General features: G+C 33.3%; 1 protein-coding gene across 1 annotated transcript; it reads right to left on the reverse strand.

Moving 5' to 3' along the window:
• Positions 1–9,768: 9,768 nt before the first annotated feature.
• On the reverse strand, positions 9,769–18,275 carry LOC102606378 (uncharacterized). Its single transcript, XM_006361552.2, has 3 exons — positions 17,881–18,275; positions 14,799–14,879; positions 9,769–10,616 (listed from the first exon to the last, which is right to left on the reverse strand). Exons 1-3 carry the CDS (start codon positions 18,037–18,039, stop codon positions 10,224–10,226), a joined length of 633 nt encoding a protein of 210 aa, XP_006361614.1. The 5' UTR covers positions 18,040–18,275; the 3' UTR covers positions 9,769–10,223.
• Positions 18,276–19,684: the final 1,409 nt, after the last annotated feature.

Raw genomic sequence — 19,684 nt, forward strand, 5'->3', positions numbered from 1 at the left:
AAAGTTGAGTTTGTTATCGCACTTTCTTTAACGAACTAAGTTGTTTCTACTATTTTAAAAAGTTTTCTATATATTGCATCTCTTATTGTTGCTTTATATTGAGTTGAGTATCTTGAGTTGAGTATCCTTGAGTTGAGTATCCTTTCTTTGAGTTGAGTATCTAATCTTTGAGTTGAGTATCTATCCTTGAGTTGAGTATGTAATCTCTGTGTTGAGTATCTTATCCTTGAATACTTCTGAGTTGAGTAGTTTGAGTAGTTTTGAGTATTCTTGAGTATTCCTTGAGTTGAGAAAGTTTGAGAAGAGGTAAGTATGTTTCCTTTTTATCAAGGTTTAAGCTTATGTTTATTCTTTAGAATTCCTCTTACATGCTTGTACATTCCACGTACTGAGTCATTTGGTCTGCATCTTCTCATGATGTAGACACAGGTATCCAGGATCATCAACAAAAGCTTCGTTGATACGTCTAAGAGTTCGAGTTAGCTATGGTGAGCCTCCTTGTTTTCGAAGGATTTCATTTACCTTTCGGTTTAGTCAGGATGTCGTGGGTCTTGTCCCGACTTTCATCTTTATCAGTTAGAGGCTTCATAGATAGTCAATATAGTTGAGAAGTCTGTATTATTCATTTGTTTTATTAAATGTTTAAAAGACTTAAGTTGCCTATTTTATGGCGAGTTGATTATTATTTTTATATTCAGAGTATTTCATTTGAGTTAAAGTTTTATATTTCAGTTTCATGGATTTTTATTTCAGTTTTTAAGTTTTGTATGCTGGAATCAGTTTTTCGCTTGGGGACCAGAAATGGTCTTCGAGTACCGGTCACGTCCAGGGTGTAGGCTTGGGTCATGACAGAATTGGAAGAAAAATTCAAAAATATCAAGCAAAAGTTACTGCCTAGAGTCCTCTCTGATCATTGCCCTGTCATGTTAGAGTGTGGAAATTGGGAGAAGAAAAGGTCAAACTTCAAATTCAAAAATTGGTGGCTCAAGGTGGAAGGTTTCATTGAACTAATTCAAGTATGGTGGAATAATTTCTTGGTGGAAGGATGTCCAAATTACAGACTCAATGTTAAGCTAAAAATGCTCAAGGAAAAACTCAAACAATAGAGCAAAGCTAACTTTAGGATGATAGCAAACAAGAAGAACAACTGGCTGGAAGAACTGGCTGAGATTGATGAGTTACAAGTAACAAGAGATTTGATTGAAGATGAAATGATGATAAGAGCTACCATAGTAGTGGAGTTGGAAGAGTTGGCAAAAAATGAAGAATCAAGGTGGAGACAGAAATCCAGAGTATTATGGCTGAAACAAGGGTATAATATTACAAGATTCTTCCAAAGAATGACAACTTCACGCAGGAGGAACAACACCATTGAAAGGCAAATAGACAAAGGAGAGATTGTAGAAGACCCTATAGAAATCATAAACACTATGATTGAATTTTATAGGAAGCACTACACTGAATTTGAAAACTGGAGACCTAGATTTGATTTCCTGGATTGTCCAACTATCACTCAGGAGGAACAGACCTGGATGCAAAGATTTTTTACTGAGGAAGAGGTCCTGGGATGCTTAAAACAGTATGATGGAGATAAAGCTCCAGGTCCTGATGGCTTCACAATGAGTTTCTTCCAAACTTTGAAGGAGGATCTGATGTTGACCATTCACAACTTTCACCAAAAGGAAGTATTTGAAAAAGCTTTTAATGCCACCTTTATAGCATTGATTCCTAAAAAAGTTGCGGCAAAGAAATTAAAAGATTTCAAACCTATTAGCTTGATAGGGGGAGTATATAAGATTATTTCCAAACTAATCACTAAGAGGTTGAAGACAGTAATGGGGAGATTGGTTGATGTACACCAAATGGCTTTCTTAAAAGGTAGGCAAATTATGGATGTCTCACTTATTGCTAATGAATTGGACTCCAGAGTCAAACAAAAAAAGGTTGGTATCTTGTATAAACTGGATATAGAAAAGGCTTATAATCATGTTAATTGGTCTTTTCTGTTAAAAATATTCAAGGACATGGGTTTTGGGAGGAAGTGGCTAAACTGGATAAGTTTCTGCACACCACTATTAAATTCTCACTAATTATAAATGACAACTCTAAAGGTTTCTTCCAATCTCAAAGAGGATTAAGGCAGGGGGATCATCTCTCACCCTTCTTATTCATTCTAGCCATGGAAGGCCTCAACCACATGATTAGGAGAGCAAATATCAATGGATGGTTAATAGGTTTTAAAGCTATATTGCATGGGAGAATGGAAAATGAGGTGGGGATTACTCATTTACTTTTTGCAGATAATTCTCTGATTTTCTGTGAGCCTAAGTGACACAAATCAGACACATCAGAGCTATTCTCCCTATTTTTGAAAGTGTTTCTGGGCTCCATGTAAATTGGAAAAAGATTTTTCTCTATCTAGTAAATCATGTAAGCAACATGGAACAGCTAGCTAGCAATCTTGGCTGTCAGATAGCTACTCTACCAATAAAGTATTTGGGCATGCCTTTGGGTGCACAAAACAAGGACATAGAAGTGTGGAATGATGTTTTGGAGAGATGTAATAGGAAACTTGCAAGGTGGAAGAGTCATTACCTCTCTTTGGGAGGGAGATTGACTCTGATCAAGTCAATCCTAGATGTTCTTCCCTCCTGCATGATGAGTCTTTTCCCTATTCCAAAAAGCATTGAGAAAAAGATCAGCAAACTTAGAAGATCTTTTCTTTGGAATGGAAACAGAGAAAATAAAGGTTACAAGCTAGTCAAGTGGGACATTGTAACTCTTAGTAGGAAGCATGGGGGACTGGATATAAAAAAGCTAAGCCTCCAGAACTCATGCCTTCTACAGAAATGATTATGGAGATTTTGCACTGAAGAGATAGCACTATGGAAGAGAGTCATCATTGCCAAATATGGACTACAAAGTCATTGGTTTACTGAGGAGGTTCTGGGAACTTTTGGGTTTAGTGTTTGGAAGACCATTAGAAGACTATGGCCACAGTTCAACGATAGCATCTCACTTAAGGTGGGAAATGGCAGGAAAATTGACTTCTGGAATGATTTATGGATTGGAGAAGAGTGTCTTGCAACTCTATTCCCAGATTTGGTTATACTCAGTCAGCATAAAAATGACACAATTTCTCAGATGTAGAGCCCTCAGGGATGGAATTTCTTATTTAGAAGAGCCCTTAATTATTGGGAGATAAAGAGAATCATTGTTCTACTTCAAATCCTAAATACCTTATCAGGCACCTCCAATGAGCCTGACAAGCCTATATGGAAATTACAGAAGAAATGAGTGTTCACAGTGAAGTCTTGCTACTGGAGTAGCAATGGTGGTCAAAGAAGAAACATAATTTGGCTTTGAAAATTAATTTGGAAGATAAAAATACCTCTAAAGATATCATGGTTTGCCTAGTTCATGTGTAGAAGGGAATGCCTAACACATGAAGTGCTTCATAAAAAAGGAAGACAAATTTGTTCAAGATGTTTTATGTGTGATCAGGATGTTGAAGTCAATGGACATCTGTTCCTCCACTGCAAGGTAGCTACCAATCTTTGGAACATGTTTTTTTGCATCCTTGGTGTTTGCTGGGCAATTCAACAGACCACCAAGGGTATGCTAGACAGCTGGAAGGAGATAGGAAGAAGACACTCTACTGAAGACTGGTGGGAGTTAATACCAGCTTGCATTTGGTGGACTGTATGGAAAGAAAGGAATGCTAGATGTGTTAAGGGCAAGACTAACAACATTGAGAAGATAAGGATGAATAGCTTTAGTCTTTTATACTTTTGGTGTAAACAGGATATGAGGGGGGATATAGAACTTTTTGTAGATTTCATAGGCAATTTGTAATCTCCCTAGGGGTAGGTTTTGTTTATGCTCTGATGAGATTGTAAGTGACCTATGATCATCATCATTTGATGATGAGTCTTTTATGAATACACAGTTAATCTTATTTCAAAAAAATAATGAGAATGACTGAAGTATATCCAGATGACTTTGATGAATCCAATATGAGTATTCTTGAGAATCAACTTGCAAGTTACATTGTTGATGTTAGTGATGTTGATGAAAGGTTCTCCGATCTAAATGGGCTTTGTGATCTTTCCAAAAGATTAGTTCAGAAAAAGAAACATTCAAATTATCCTCTTGTATTTCGCTTAGTGAAACTTGCTCTACTTTTACCAGTTGTCACTACCTCCGTTGAAAGAGCTTTTTCGACAATGAAGTTTATCAAGAATGACTTGCGGAGTCAAATGAGTGATGATTTTTTTAGTGGTTATTTGGTGCCTTATTTAGAAAAAGATGTATTTGATAAGATTTCTAATGATGTTATTATTAAGACATTTCAAGATATGAAACCTCATAGAATACAATTGTAAAAATGTATGTAGTTGCATTTTCAAATGTAAAACTATGTTTTGATAGGTTTATCTGCATGCTTGGTTTCTTAACCTTCCTTCAAGGTTGTGTGGTTTTGTAATGTAATGAAGTCATTTTATGCCAAAAAGAATTTTTGTGAAGAAATAGTGTTTTCGCTTTGATTTGTGTTTTTTGTTAGTCTTTCTAATGTTAAATTTGTGCTTGCTCTCCATTTGCACTTTCAGGAGCTGAAGAGAATTCTAAAGGAATTGAAGACCTTGTAGAACTTTTAGAATGAGTTGTGCTACTTTATTATCATTTTATAGATATGTACTTTAAATTTGTTTCTTAAGATAAGTTGTAAGTAAGAAATTATTTGAACTAAGGATTTTTTTTGTCAACCCGTTTGTTAATCAATCCGTTCATATATGACCCGACCCGTTTATTTATGGATAATATTAGCGTATTTAATTATTTTTTTAAACCCCTTGATAGAATTTCTGCCTCCGCCACTGATCGCCTCGCTCTTTTTTTCAGCTATGTGAATGGCATTCATAAGCCTTTAGTATCTTTCATCTTTTTTTGTTGAAGTTTTCACTTGTTATGTTATTTTTTATGGAAGTAAAGTTACATTTTTTGGATTTAACATGTAGGATGCAAGTTGCAAGTCATTTTCAGATACATAAGTAAGCATTTAATTATTGTTTTAAAAATGTACCTGCAGATGACTAGCAACTTAAATCCTAGCAAGTGTTCACGAATATATTTCACTTTAGAAGGTTTTGCTATAGATGCTCTTGAATTTCCTTCCATGTTTAGGATGACCTATGCTAACTTCTTGTTCTATTGTGGTAAGTTCACAACATCTCATTCTTATGCTATGAAGAAACTGAATCAAGATTAAATTGTTTTTAGTATTCCAGCTCTTATTTCGAGGTTGGTGCAATATTATTTCATATATAGAGATCAAGTTTATACTATCAATATTTGTAGATTCTGGACTAATCGTCCATGTCAATAAAATTTTATATCACAAATTCATAAATCTATTAATCATTTGTCAAAGCCGATAAAATTATATGAATCAGTTTTAACTTTTTAAAAAATCTAAAAATACTTATAAACTATTAAATTCAATAGCATATTTGGTAAAGAAATATTTTTTTCTTTTATATTATAAAAAAGGCAACTTACTATTTGCTATTTCAATCAAAAAAAATATCTTTCTTTCTTTTATATCATAAAAGTCACATTTCTTTTATTATTTTATTTAAGAGCTTACTCAAGTTGGAAAGTAATATATATTTGGCTAAATTTATTGATATCACACTTGATTTTTAGTCAAAAAAGAAAATGTTAAATCCCCAATTCATTTCAACCCAAAAAATTATGATTTGACCCGGTACCCGACCCGTAAAACTTCTTTTTATACTAAACAAATATCCAAAGGCTCCAGATCTCACTTGCAATTGAGTAGTGGAGGAAGAAATGATTAAATATGTGATACTGAATAGAGTTGTAGTTTATTTAGTGCTATATTAAAATTTATTCTCCAACATAGTTAATCACAAAAGGTGGTACAGGACATCTGCCACTGAACAAAGAGGGGGATTCAGAATTTTGAATTTTCGAGTACCACGCAGGGCTCGAACATGCAACCCTATCCCTAAGGTGATAACTTGAGCTTTGACCACTGACACAATAAGGCTCATTGTTTCTAAAGGTGTCACGTTTAATATTTATACAGTTCCTTATAAATATATATAAATATATTTCAATCGAGACATTTTAAATAATTGAAGGGTTTAATGTGCTTAGACAAATAATACAAGGAACAAAATTGGAATGAGATAACAACACAAGAATCAAATTCACTATTTACCCAAAGGATATATAAGAATGTTGATTATAGAGAGGTGTCACATCACTTTGTTTACGCCTGGTTTTATAATATAAATAATAAATAGATAAATAAAATATAGATTGTATTAAATAAGTTGAAGGAGAGAAATGAAAATAAATATAAAAAATTAAAGATCTTAACAATGCCTAATTTTAAAAGGTAAAAGTTTCTAACAACTAGATATTTTTGTTTTTTAACTTTTGACTTAACATCGTTCCACATTTAATATATTTAGCATTAGTATTTAGTATACGCATATTAATATTAGTATAATATGATATGGGTACTATTTAATATTTAATTAATTATATATTTTACATTTAGTATCATGCGTGTATGTGCGTGTGTGTTGCCTTTATATTTGTATTTTATTATTTCCTTAGTAAATTTACTAGTATAAGCGAAGTATAAAACACATGATTTGACATATCATCGTGAGATGTTCACAATACACATGTTTATCATGTAAAGGTATCTAAATAATCCTCTAAAATGTTGAAGTATCAAGTTGACAATAAATACTAAATTTAAAGGCTTATATATGTGTTTAGTAAATAAAAAAAGGGGGATTAATTGTCAATTAATATAATTGTGAGGGGTAGATTTAAAATTTCCTAAAAGTTTGAAGCTTTTTGTGATCTATAAAAGCCTCACTCTTCTTCCTTTAATCCTCAAAACCCTACATTTCACTTAGTCGCCGCACTCTTTTACTCGCTAAGTAAATGGCCTTCATGTGCCCTATTGCATCTTTCATTTTTTGTTAAAGCTATCACTTGTTACATTATTTTTAATGAAAGTAAAGCTACACTCTAATGAAATTACACTGTAGGATGCAAGTTGCAAGTCATTTTCAGATATATAATTAAATACTTAATTATTATTTATAAATATGTATCTGTAAATGACTAGCTACTTAAATCCTAGCAAGTGTTCATGAATGAATTTCACTTTGGACCTTTTTGCTCTTGAATTCTCTTCTATGTTCAGGATGACTTATGCTAGTTATTCTAGTGTGATAGGGAAGGTATATCTTTTTCAGCATGGGATTTCTTTCAACTCCTGTGGATTTCGGCTTTTGAGTAGGGAATAGAGTTGTAGTTTATTCGGCGCTATATTAAAATTCATTCTCCAACATAGTTATTCACGAAATGTGATATAGGACATATATAATAACAATAATAATAAGTATAAATAATTTACTAAAAGCTATTTTTTCAATTGAAAGTAGGAGCGGAGCCAACTAATTTTTACTTACATCATATATTTATAAAAGATAAATATGTAATTGTGAATCATTAATTAGGAAGAGTTATGAATTTAATAGTGAATTCGAATTATAAATAAACTTTAAATTCCGACTCTGGTGCTTCTGATTAATCATGCCATATTAATAATAGATAGAAATCATTTATTTTGAGATTATAATAATAATATATAGTATACAACTCTTAGTATGAAATTAAGGAAAATAAAATTTTCATCCTAAAAAAATAAAATAAAAAGCTAAAATATCCCTCCATGCACTAACTATATGTGTATTGCACCTTCTTTGTCATGTCAACGGAAAGTGCCTAAATCCTAATAGATACTCATTTTGAACAACAAAAGTGTTCAATAGGTACAAGCCTTAATTGAACTTTGAACAATAAAAGTCTTATTTATGTCTATATATATATTGTGTGTTAAATAAGTTTAAGGAGAAATGAAAGTATAGATTTTGAAAATGCCTAATTTAGTTTTTAAAAGGTAAAAATATCTAACAATTTTGTATGAATATTTTTATTTTTCAATTTTTGACTTAATATCGTTCCACTTTTAATATATTTAGCATTAGTACGTAGTTTAATATAAATATATTAGTATAATATGATATGGTTACTATTTAATAGTTAATTAATTATATATGTTATAACATGTTATTTTTTATAGGGATAAAAATAGTAATTTAATTTTACATTTTGAAGCTTCCAACTTTCGATATAATATGATTTACTAAATGCTTTTCTATTCTATTTTTTAGATTTAATAGAAAGGAGAAGACTTCAAAAATTCGAGAGGATAAGACCCTGAAGAATGATAGAAATATTCATTCTGCTACCTAGATAGAATAAGTGAAAATATAATAAGCGATCAATATATTTAATTTTAAAATATCTATTTTAACCTTAACGATGAGAATCACTCAAGCTTTAAACAAAATTCTAAAAATCACAAGCCCCCAAAGCCTAATGTGGAAGAAAACAATAAATTAATCTAAGGCTGAGCATTTAATTACCGTTCACATCTCTTTTGGTATTAAACTATTGTGCCATGTAAAAATCAACATCAAATTTCTGAGAATCAATACCTTTTAAACTGAAAACACATCATTATAAGAAGATTTCAATGTATGATTTTTTCCAATTTAAGTGGCACTCAATTTTTATTAGTAAATTTTAGAAATAGTGGAATGGAATCATTTTAAGATTAAAAATAAATTTAACTAAAAAGTTTCTGATTTATCCTTAATTATATTATTTATATCAACACAAATTTTAGACGTATATTAGACAAGTTAATTCTTTGTTTAATTTTCATATTATCACATAAATTGGGACAAAAAAGTAACGAGGAAGCTAATTATATATATTTGTATTTTATTATTTCCTTAGTAAACTCACTAGTATAAGCAAAGTATAAAACATATCATTTGTCATGTCGAGGAAGCTAATTATGTGTGTGTATGTGTGTGTTGCCTTTATATTTGTATTTTATTATTTCCTTAGTAAATTCACTAGTATAAGCTAAGTATAAAACACATGATCTGTCATGTTGAGGAGGCTAATTGTGCATGTGCGTGTGTGCGCGCGCCTCCTCGACATGACAAATCATGTGTTTTATACTTAGCTTATAATACTAGTGAATTTACTAGGAAATAATAAAATATTTGTATTTTTATTATTTCCTTAGTAAATTCACTAGTATAAGCTACGTATAAAATACATGATTTATCATATCGAGGAGGCTAATTGTGTGTGTATGTGTGTGTGATATAAATATATTATTTATATTTGTATCTAAATAATATTTTAAAAGTTGAAGTATCAAGTTTACACTAAATACTAAATTTAAAGGGTTATATATGTGTTTAGTCAAAAAAAAATAAAGAGGGATTAATTGTCAATTAATATAATTGTGAGGGGTAGATTTAAAATTTCCTAAATGTTCGAAGCTTTTTGTGATCTATAAAAGCCTCACTCTCCTTCATTTATTTCTCAAAACCCTACATTTCACTTAGTCGCCGCACTCTTTTTCTCGCTAAGTAAATGGCCATTTTTTATGAAAGTAAAGTTACACTCTAATGGAATTACACTATAGGATGCAAGTTGCAAGTCATTTTCAGATACATAAGTAAACATTTAATTATTATATGTATATGTAGATGGCTTGCTACTTAAATCCTAGTAAGTGTTCATGAATGAATAGACCAACAATGACAATGATTCAAGCAAAGATGAACATAAGAGTAGCATAAATTATGCTCTATTTTCACTTCGAAATATCTCTGTTTACACTGGCATAACTTGTAGAATCATTGGCAAATTGGTCTAAGAAATATTGCATTCTGCTACTTTGGTAGAAAAGCAGAAACACAAGCAACCAAACAACAACACGACATCGATCACATAGTTTGGTAACTAATGAAAAATATCACAAAAGATCCAAAACAAGACTAGCTGGTCTGAAAATAGGAGTGTATTCAAAAGGTATGGTGCTCATCGAAGGAGCATTTTATCGATGAGCATTTGCATAATGATATTGATGTCTGGACACTTCTCGTCTCATCATCAAGCAGCCAACTTCACAATCTATTTTTACACCTTTAACACTTGCACGACAATAGACGTCAACTTACCTCAGCTTGCAGTCTGACCACTCTGGCATGCCAAAAGCCAGCTTCCAAAACATTATGGCGTCAATAGGTAGAGTCATGACCTGGACTATCAGAATGCATATCCATGGATGCATCGGCAGAGTTATAACCATTAGAATCTCTATTTTGGTGTTGGGAGTTAGTTTCGTTGTTTCTTGTAGCGTTGGGAGGTTGAGCATTGTTCGAAAAGTGACTCCCTTGAGCAATATGATAATTTTGTAGGCTTCGGCGAACAGGGCTTGAAAGAGCATTCGAGAAAACATTGTTCTTTGGTTGCTGATCATGATCAGATCGTAAGCCATGTCCTGGAACGGCAACGCCAACTGGTCCTGGAGAGACATGGAAGCCTGAGTTTGTGAAATGCAATGGTTGGGAATGCTGAGGCGGTGGCCTAGGCGACATCGACTGGTCCTCTCCATTATAATCCAATTCAGACTGACAAGATAAAGAAATGCATATTTAGACACATCAAAACAGAGCTGTCAATATCAAACAAGGACTGGACGTATCCATTATAAGTACAATCAATCTTAGTAAAAAAAAATGGCAACCAGAATGGTGAAATAAGCAACTAAAAGAAACTACTACCCAACTTCCATAACATCGGTGCACATTGAAAGAAAGCAGGACACGGGCTTTTATTAACAATCTACAATATAAAAAGATCTCCACTAGTTTGATCCCCATGAATGGCCAAAAGCTGAGCCAAGGTAGATTTAAGCATGTCAAGAGCCACTTCCATCATATCTCTGCCCCTTGTTTCCTTTTTTTTCTCTCAATAATTTTCCCTCAACCAGATACATGAGGTGAATTTTTTGGTAGTTGCGCAAAGTTAAGTTTTTATGTAGGAAGAACTTGAACAAATTTGAGTCAAATTTAATTTTTTAAAGAAAAAGAACTTCTATGTATCCAATCTGCATAGTGAGAGATGCTGTCTTTTAAGAGGAAATACCCCTTTTTCAATAAATCAGTCAAGCCTTTGAGGAAAAAAAAATTAACATGTGCAGGACAGGAAGATCAAGTATAGCTAAAAAGCCAATAATTTTCAATTTCTCTGAAGATACCTGGATTCTAGGACTATAATGAGGAGGAAAAAATCATCATTATGGGCACACTATAAATCGGAAATAATCAAAATAAAATATATCAAAATGATTCTTGCAATCTATAATCCAGTAATCAGTTAATCTCAATTAAAGCATTCTTTGAGAGATAACAGGATTCACACAAAAAAAAACAGCTACAAGATCCACGCAAGATTTAAACAAAATTCTTGCAGACACAAACCCCCAAAGCCTAATGTGGAAGAAAATAATAAATTAATCATATGGGTGAGTAATTTAATCGCCGTTCACATCTCTTTTGGTATTAAATTATTGTGCTGTGTAAAAATCAATATCAAATTCCAGATAATCAATGCCATTTAAACTGAAAACACATCATCATGGGGAGATTTCAATATATTCCCTCCGCCCAACTTATGTGGCACTCTTTCTTTGATAGTCTGTCCCAAAAAGAATGAAACCATTTTATACTTGGAAACAAATTTATCTTTAAAATGCCTAATTTACCCTTAATGAGATTATTTATATAGACACAAATTCTAGGCATATTTAAGACTACAAGTCTCAAAAGTCTTTTTGCACACTATTCTCTATACTATCAAAAGCTCTAGAATTCATTTACTTCCATTTTTCCCACCATAGTCCATATACTAGCTGAGACAATTCTCCATTTGTCTCTGTTCTTGGATTGCTTTCCTGCTTCCTCCCAACTCTACATTGCTTATGTGATCTTGGGAGGCATGGTCCATGACATACCCTTAAGACTCAGGAATAACCTCCATAGATGGCCAGTGATCTTACTGTGTAGAAAAAGATGTTTAACTGCCTCAGCAGTTTCCCCAAAAAAGAAACATCTAGAACATAATGGTATCCCATTCCTCTTTAAGTTGTCTTGAGTCAGTACAACTTCTTTGGCTAAAAACAGACAAAACATGCCACTTTGAGTGGTATTTTTGACTTCCAGATTCCTCTCCATGGCCAGTGATTTTGAGGCTGATTGGGGTGGTTCAGCTAGTTGTATGCACAACCCACCTTAAAACTGCCTTTCCACTACAAAATGTCTTGACCCCTTTCCAGTCCATTAAATTGCTCGATGGTGTTGAAAAAATCTGCTACCCTTTGAATCTCCCGATCATTTAATTGTCTTCTAAAGATGAAGTTCCACCCTTGAGGAGTCTAGTGATCTACTATGGTCTTCTGTTGGTGAGATACTAGTGAATATATATCAGAATACAAAACCTCTCGCCTACCTGCCTCATTCCAAACATCCTTCCAAAATTCTGTTTTCTCTCCATTCCCCATTTTGATCTTTGTGTTAGCCTTAAACTCAGACCATAAAGATCTAATGGATCTCCATAAACTAACCCCATATGGTGTAGTCACCTCTTTGGTCATGCAGTTGTCTTCCTCTGCATATTTCGCCTTAATGACTTCCTTCAAGTAGGATTGTTCTTCATTATTGAACTTCCACGGCCATTTCATCCTAAGGGGTTTGCTCTAATTAATCAAGTTCTTTATTCCCAGACCTCCATCCTTCCTTCCCACTATTACAGCATCCCATTTAACCAGGTTGTAGCCTTTTCTCTTACTGATTCCTTGCTAGAGAAATTTTCTTTTGATTTTATCCAACCTAGTGATTACCCTTTTGGGGATTGGGAACACTGACATCATAAAGGTTGGTAGTGAATCAAGACCAGAATTAATCAAGGTCAGCCTACCACCCCTAGAGAGATATTCTGATTTCCATCTTGCTAACTTCATTTCACATTTCTCAAGCACATTGTTCCAGACTCGTTTTAATGTTAACTTCATCAATCATGATTTTGCTTGAGAAACACCTATTGCGGTTGGTAATAGAGAACCATCTAAAAGCGTTGTCACTTAAATTTTAATTTTAAAAGATTTTTCATCTGGGACAAAAAGTGATGATTTCTTGAGACCCTTTTTTTATGACAAGGGAAACCCACAGCCGTTACCCTTTGGGTGCGCATAGGGTAAAACTTCCGGTCCTATGCAATAGCTCACAAACCACATAGGAGAGGTGGTCACTAGGCAAGCCCGGTGTGATGAGCTCGACCCAAAAGGCAAACCCCTTGCTTTCGCTGGCAAGGGGTTTCGAACTTGAGACCTCCAACATGGAAGTTCCAAGCTCAAACCACTGGACCACCTTGAAGGGTGATTTCTCCAGACTTTAAGCATAACAAATTTAACGAGATTAAGCTAAAAATCTGTTCCTGCTAGTTATCATCCACAAAGACTTCTGTAAGCTTCCTGCAAGAAACTAAAAAGAATATCACTAAAACCAAACATCAATTCTCATTGCCACTGAAAATGTCTTACATCTCAAAAAGGAAGGCAGAAGGTTCCCAGTAAATTACAGTTCCGTAAAGAGCACCTATTTCAACCATGACAGAGAAGTAAAATGTCTGTCCAGGCAAGAAAATAAATAGATGGTCCTCAAATTGAGTATGAGCAAGATTAATTTGTTGCTTTTGTTTGATCAGTGAGAAAGATTAATTTGTTGTTTCACTGCAGAAAAACTTAAAGCTAAAATAACAGATAAGAGTAAATCCAAATAGAAGTCCCTTTTATGGATACAATCTAGTCTGTAATCTTGAGTTTGAAAGTTGGCGGAGACACTAGAGCCACCAATGAAAGACAATCACATTATCATCCATAGTGTCTTAGTTCTTGTGAACTGTGATCCATTCACTCACTGAAAAATAAAGCCAATTGTTTCAACAACATACTGCCAGCATTCTTTGAATCTCTAATGGTGTCTACCTCAAATGATTGCACACAAAAAAACTACAGAGGAGCCATGGTTTCTCACTCTCTCCTAGAAGTAATTAGGCATTTGCAACAAAACTCAAAAAGACTCAACTGTATCTGTAGCTGCAGCACTAATTTTGGATAACCAGATCCAGAGAATCTTTGGGTAAAAGGGGTAATACCTAAAATCTCATGCTCTTTAATACCTGTACTTCTTTAATAAATTTGAATCCATTCGTCAATTCCAAATTGTTGTTCTTTAAATCTTCCAAAGAAAATTTAAAAAAGTCAGATTTGGACATTCTCCATAATAGTAAAATTGAGATTACAACTTCCTCAAACCAAACAAACATAATCTTCTTCAAAAACCAAACAAACATACTACTGATTATTATTTCTGGGATTTCAAGATGAAAATGTTGATTAACATACAAAATTAAGTTCTGTTCTTTTTGTCAGTAATCTACATTACTACCCTCAAAAGAGCAATTTGAGAGTTTGTGACAGTGCCAATTTTCCAATTGGCCGAAAAAGAGATACAGAATTGAGACTCCGTGATTCCTTTTCCCTTTATTTGGTGGGAAAGGGATCATGTGGTAATTCGTGGACTAGAAAAGATCTAGATCAAGCTTTCAAGAGTATATTGACCTTTTAAGGAGATAAGGAACTCGTCTGCTCTATGCTAAGAAGTCAAAGCTCCATAGTATCAACACGAAAGGAAAATCAAACATATCAACCATGAAAAAAGGTGGCTACATAATTGAGATAATAGAAAATAAACCTGAAGGTAGTTCATTATGTCAACAGTTGTTACTCTGGATCCACCCTCTTGTTGCCTCAAGATCCATTGATACAGTTTTTCCTATTGAAACAATGTGAGATTAGTTATCATAAACACCATCAAAAGGACAATATGCAAGGATTCATCAAAAAATAGAATCCTGACAAACAGAAGTAGAATAATTTAACATTAAATATCACAGCATGTCTTCCAAGAAAAAACATTTTTTGAAATGGAATGGAAGTCTTCCAAGAAAAACATCTAGAAGCCTTAAAGTCTATGCTTATAAACCAAATACTTGCAGGCACAAGCTAGTGTAACCATAACTACATATTAAGTATCAAGAAATAATTCACATGTGCACAGTCCAATCAAGATCCATAGACCTTTTGTTTCTTTTTAACAGTCACAATTGTTTCATTGATTACATACCAATTCAGCATCAAAAGTACTTACAAAGGGTGTGAGTGGCTCAACCACACTTGTCAATCAAGATAAACAACATTTACACATGGGGAATGCTCTCTCTATTATGCAATAATCTCCTGACCCTCTAAATTCCAATTGTCAAAGAAAAAAGAAGAAGGCATTCTTCTTCGGATAGCCTTATTCTCCATGTTGAATCCTCTATAATCTCCAACTAGTGATGGTCTTTGGTCTCTGCTTCACATTATCGATCTATAACCAATCCAAAAGAAAAAAGAGGAAGTGCGAGATTTCAAAGCTATGGAGTGACCAATGTTTGTCAAAGACGTGCTTAAGCCTTAAACCGGGGCTCAAAACGTGTTGAGCGCTTCGCTTCGCGTCGCTTTATGTGCGTTTTAGGGTCGTCATCAAGGTTCTAAGACATACTTATCCTTGCCAATGAGCCTTTGTTGAAGAGGCGACACTAAGAAATTGATATTTTACATTATCATAAATTTTTTTCAATTTCTTTGTTCATATATTTGTCATTCATGTTTATAATTATTAGTTTTGGACTAAACATATATATTTGTATTTTTGTTCTCCCTTTACGCCTTTTTTCATTAAAGCTCATGCTTTATTTGCGGTTTTCGCTTAAAGCCCCAATGAACCTTAGAGCTTTTTTGCACTTTTCACCTTTGATAACACTGGGAGTGACTATGCAATGCATCAGATTACGGTATGTGTTTTCTCCAATTCTATACACAAGCTATACTTACTCACTGCAATCTTCTTTTCCTTGAATTATATGCTGCTAATATTGCATTTTACACCACAAACCAATCAAATAAAGCTCTTCCTCAGGTGCCTTTGGTATCCCATACTTCTTCCCTGCCTCCTTTCTATCCCCATCACAGAAAATCTCCTGTAGGCCACTCATACACCTGCGAAGAAATTCCTCAATTTCCTCCAATGACCAGTAGCCTTGGATAAGGCTATCTCGCCATAGCATCCTGCTAATCACTACTTCAAGTTCTGTGGGAATGCTTATTCTAGAATTGTTCTTCCACACCTCTCCCCAAAACTAAATCCCTGTTCCACTTTCCAATATGAATCCTACTATTTTTTTGAGAAAAAAAATGGTAATTGAAAACAAAAATGTGGGGAAAATGATTGTTGAAATTTCCAGTGAACAGATGAAACACAACTGCCCATCTTCCCCAAAAAATCAATTTTGCAGAGAACACTTTCAAGCAAAGCGCATTTATAATAGCACAACGCCAATACACACAATCCCTGCTTTACTTTACTTTTTTTGTCCAAATCTAAAAATTCTTTTTTAAAAAAAGAAGCAGCTTTGTTCATATAAAGTTACGAAAACTATAGTTGAAAAGAAAAAAAAGCAGAAATTAAGCTCAAACCGTTACTATTTTTGGAGAGGCAAACTCACTGTGTCCAATATGATTCCTATATACAGTAAAACATATTTTATCCTTTCATAAGAATATCAAAACTGAATCTCCTTTGGCAGCTAACTGCATAAGAATTCCTTACTTCTTATGTTAATGACTTGAAGCGTACGGTTTGAACTTTAGCGCAGAATGCAACTTGTTCCTACTTCTTTCGCCTTCTCTTTTATGATGGTGGTGCTCGAGCTGTTTGAGCACACATTAATAGTTTGAATGATTTTAGCTTGTGTGCACACTGCACAGTAATACTCAATTATTGACCTGTTAATGGCATAAGCAGCTAAAATCATTCTTAAATTAATCAATAATTTGCTAAACCCCATGCTTCACCATGTAGGAATGTAAATGCACAATGAGGTTGATGGTTCCAGTCACCAAGGGAACAAATTGGAAAAATCACTACTTGGTTCCTCCTAGAAGATTTTGGGGATAGGGTTCACCAAAAATCAAAAGAAAAAAGAATGCAAAGCTCCAACTCCATACAATAATCAATCAACTATGACTCAATTCTTGGAGAAAAAAACACCTATGCCTCAGAGCAAACTAGTTGGTATTGACTATAATCCTCATAGTGACTTATTTTTCATAGTACCACAACTCTCCTCCTTTACTTTGGACCTGCTCTACTTAACAAAACTCACATAGACAGAGTTAAGCATTTCAAAACTACACAAAGTAGGGAAAAAGACTATTCCTTGGAAGTGAATCGACGATGACCCAATCCTCGACAATGAAAAAGATCAAAAAAAAAACTATGCCTCAATCCAAACTGCACCCAAGGGTGTGGCCTAGTGGTCAATGAAGTTATTGAGAGCCATAAGGTCTCAAGTTCAATCCCATCGGAAACAAAAACACTAGGTAATTCTTCCCATCTGTCCTAGCCTTGGTGGATAAAGTTGGTGGAAGGTGTCAGCTATCCCATGAAATTAGTTTACGGTGCACGAAAGCTGACCCGGATACCAAACTAGTCGGTATTGACGGTAGAAATCCACATAGTAAGACCTATTTTTCTACTGCCTTTCATCATACAACTACCCTCATACCTTATCCATACCAACAATACTTCCCGAACCTCAGTTCAAATTCCAAACTAAACAACAAAAAAAACTTTACCCAGATACCGAAAATCAAACATAAAACTATACAGCCAACAAAGAACAAATTTTTATAACATATCAAAAACGGAAAATTAAAAAACTAAAAATTACCATTCCATGGCGTTCACCGGAGAGGAAGGAAAGCTTCTGTTGGTTCATAGCCTGAGTATAAAGCTGAGAAAGGGAATTAGCAGCGCTACAGAAAGTCGAATACATGGTTCGATCCACCTCATCAAGGCTCGATGCTAGAGACTTCCTTTTCTTCCCCATCTTCAAATTTTCACAGCAATCGCCTCCTTCTAATCCCTTAAACTTATCTTTTTCAACCGGTTTCGATAACCCAAAAAAATCTCAGGCGAATTTTGGGTAGATTTCGACGAGTTTCACGGCGAAGGTTGGTGTGAAATTGTATTTGTAAGCAATTTGGGGTGTGAAAATAGTAGTCGGCGTTTGGATTACGAAAAGTTTGGAAGATTACATATTTCAAATTTTACCAAATAAGTTTGCATTAGTTTTTCAAATTTGTATAAGCAATATAAAGTTCAATTTTGAATTAATAGTTTGTTTTTTATTTATTTTTAAAAAATTCATAAATAGCAAGATTTTGGAGCTTAATTATCATATTTAACATGTTTTTTTATATTTATCAATATACTTTCATTTTTGTGATAGGTTGTATCAGACACGTTAGGAAATTGTATCGGAGATTTAATATAAAAGAACAAATCGCATGATATCTATTTCTAGAGTCATAATATCTCTAATTCAAAAATAGATTACAAGATTGAATTATTTTTTCTTCAACGTCTTTGAACGAGAAAAATCAACATGAATCGATATGTAAACGATCATAATCATTCGAAATCTGCATTTGAAGGTACATCTCGATTGATTTTTATTTGGGGATTCAAATTGAGCAGTTGAAAATTATATATAAATATATGTATCAAAATTACGATTTTTCAAGTACTGTAATATCTCATCCGTTATTATTGTATCTTTTATTCACAATGTCAAACATTATAGTATTGATTCAATATTTATGGTAGTGAAATTAAGAATTCTCTTGAAAGATTTGTAGTTGACAATTTAATTATTCGCTTTGAGTGGATTCCCAATTAAAGGACTCAAATCTATTGGGTGGATTACTAATAATGTTATTGGGTGGATTCCTAAACTCAAGTGATTAGGGACAATTCTTTTAATTGTTTGTTAAAAAAAATTCTTAATTAATCATAAAGTCATTCATTTGTGGATTCATTTGATTTCTTTTTGTTTAATTAGGCTTGGTCTGATGCTTGCTATTTGAGTTCAATTGAGAGCTAAGGATATATAGTCTGTTTCCCATAAATTCAATTGATTTGTGATAATTCACATGTTTTTTTTATTTTTTCGATTTTGCGTCGATTTGATTTCAATTGTCTAATTAACATTTTACCATTATCAAATAATTGTGGAGTTTCTGTAATAATATATCTAGTATGTGGTGTATATATAATGTATTTACTCAATGAAAAAAATCTATGTTATTTATCATATGTTATATCCAAGTATATCATTTTATCAAACAATAAAATACTAAAAATATATAGTTAATATTTGTAGCTACCCTTGAGTGCTAATCTGATGAATGTGAATAGTTATTGAATGTATCAAGTTTAAACGAATTTATATTGTTTAAAATTAAAGTGTTATGTGTTGAATACCAATATTATGTAAAACTAGATTTTGGTGTGGACCTGAGTTAGGGACAAAGCTATGTAGAGTTTAGGGATTTATTCAAATCCTCTTATGGGGAATTATATTATAGGGATAAGGGTCTGAAAAATATTTCAATTTTGGTCGGATTTGCTGTTGCGATACTAAACTTTCATGAGGACCTATTACCTCCCTAGACTATTTAATACCGTATTTT

This window comes from Solanum tuberosum, unplaced genomic scaffold (genome assembly GCF_000226075.1).
Source record: "Solanum tuberosum cultivar DM 1-3 516 R44 unplaced genomic scaffold, SolTub_3.0 scf00352, whole genome shotgun sequence".
In the NCBI taxonomy this organism is placed as follows: Eukaryota; Viridiplantae; Streptophyta; class Magnoliopsida; order Solanales; family Solanaceae; genus Solanum; species Solanum tuberosum.

What these genes read in the sequence shown, in the direction of transcription:
- LOC102606378 (XM_006361552.2), bottom strand. Translation starts at nt 18,039, where the DNA reads ATGGGGAAGAAAAGGAAGTCTCTAGCATCGAGCCTTGATGAGGTGGAT. An exon ending in CCGGTGAACGCCATGGAATG is followed by an intron (nt 14,880 to 17,880) that starts GTAATTTTTAGT and finishes TTGTTTCAATAG; the next exon opens with GAAAAACTGTATCAATGGAT. An exon ending in ACATAATGAACTACCTTCAG is followed by an intron (nt 10,617 to 14,798) that starts GTTTATTTTCTA and finishes TTATCTTGTCAG; the next exon opens with TCTGAATTGGATTATAATGG.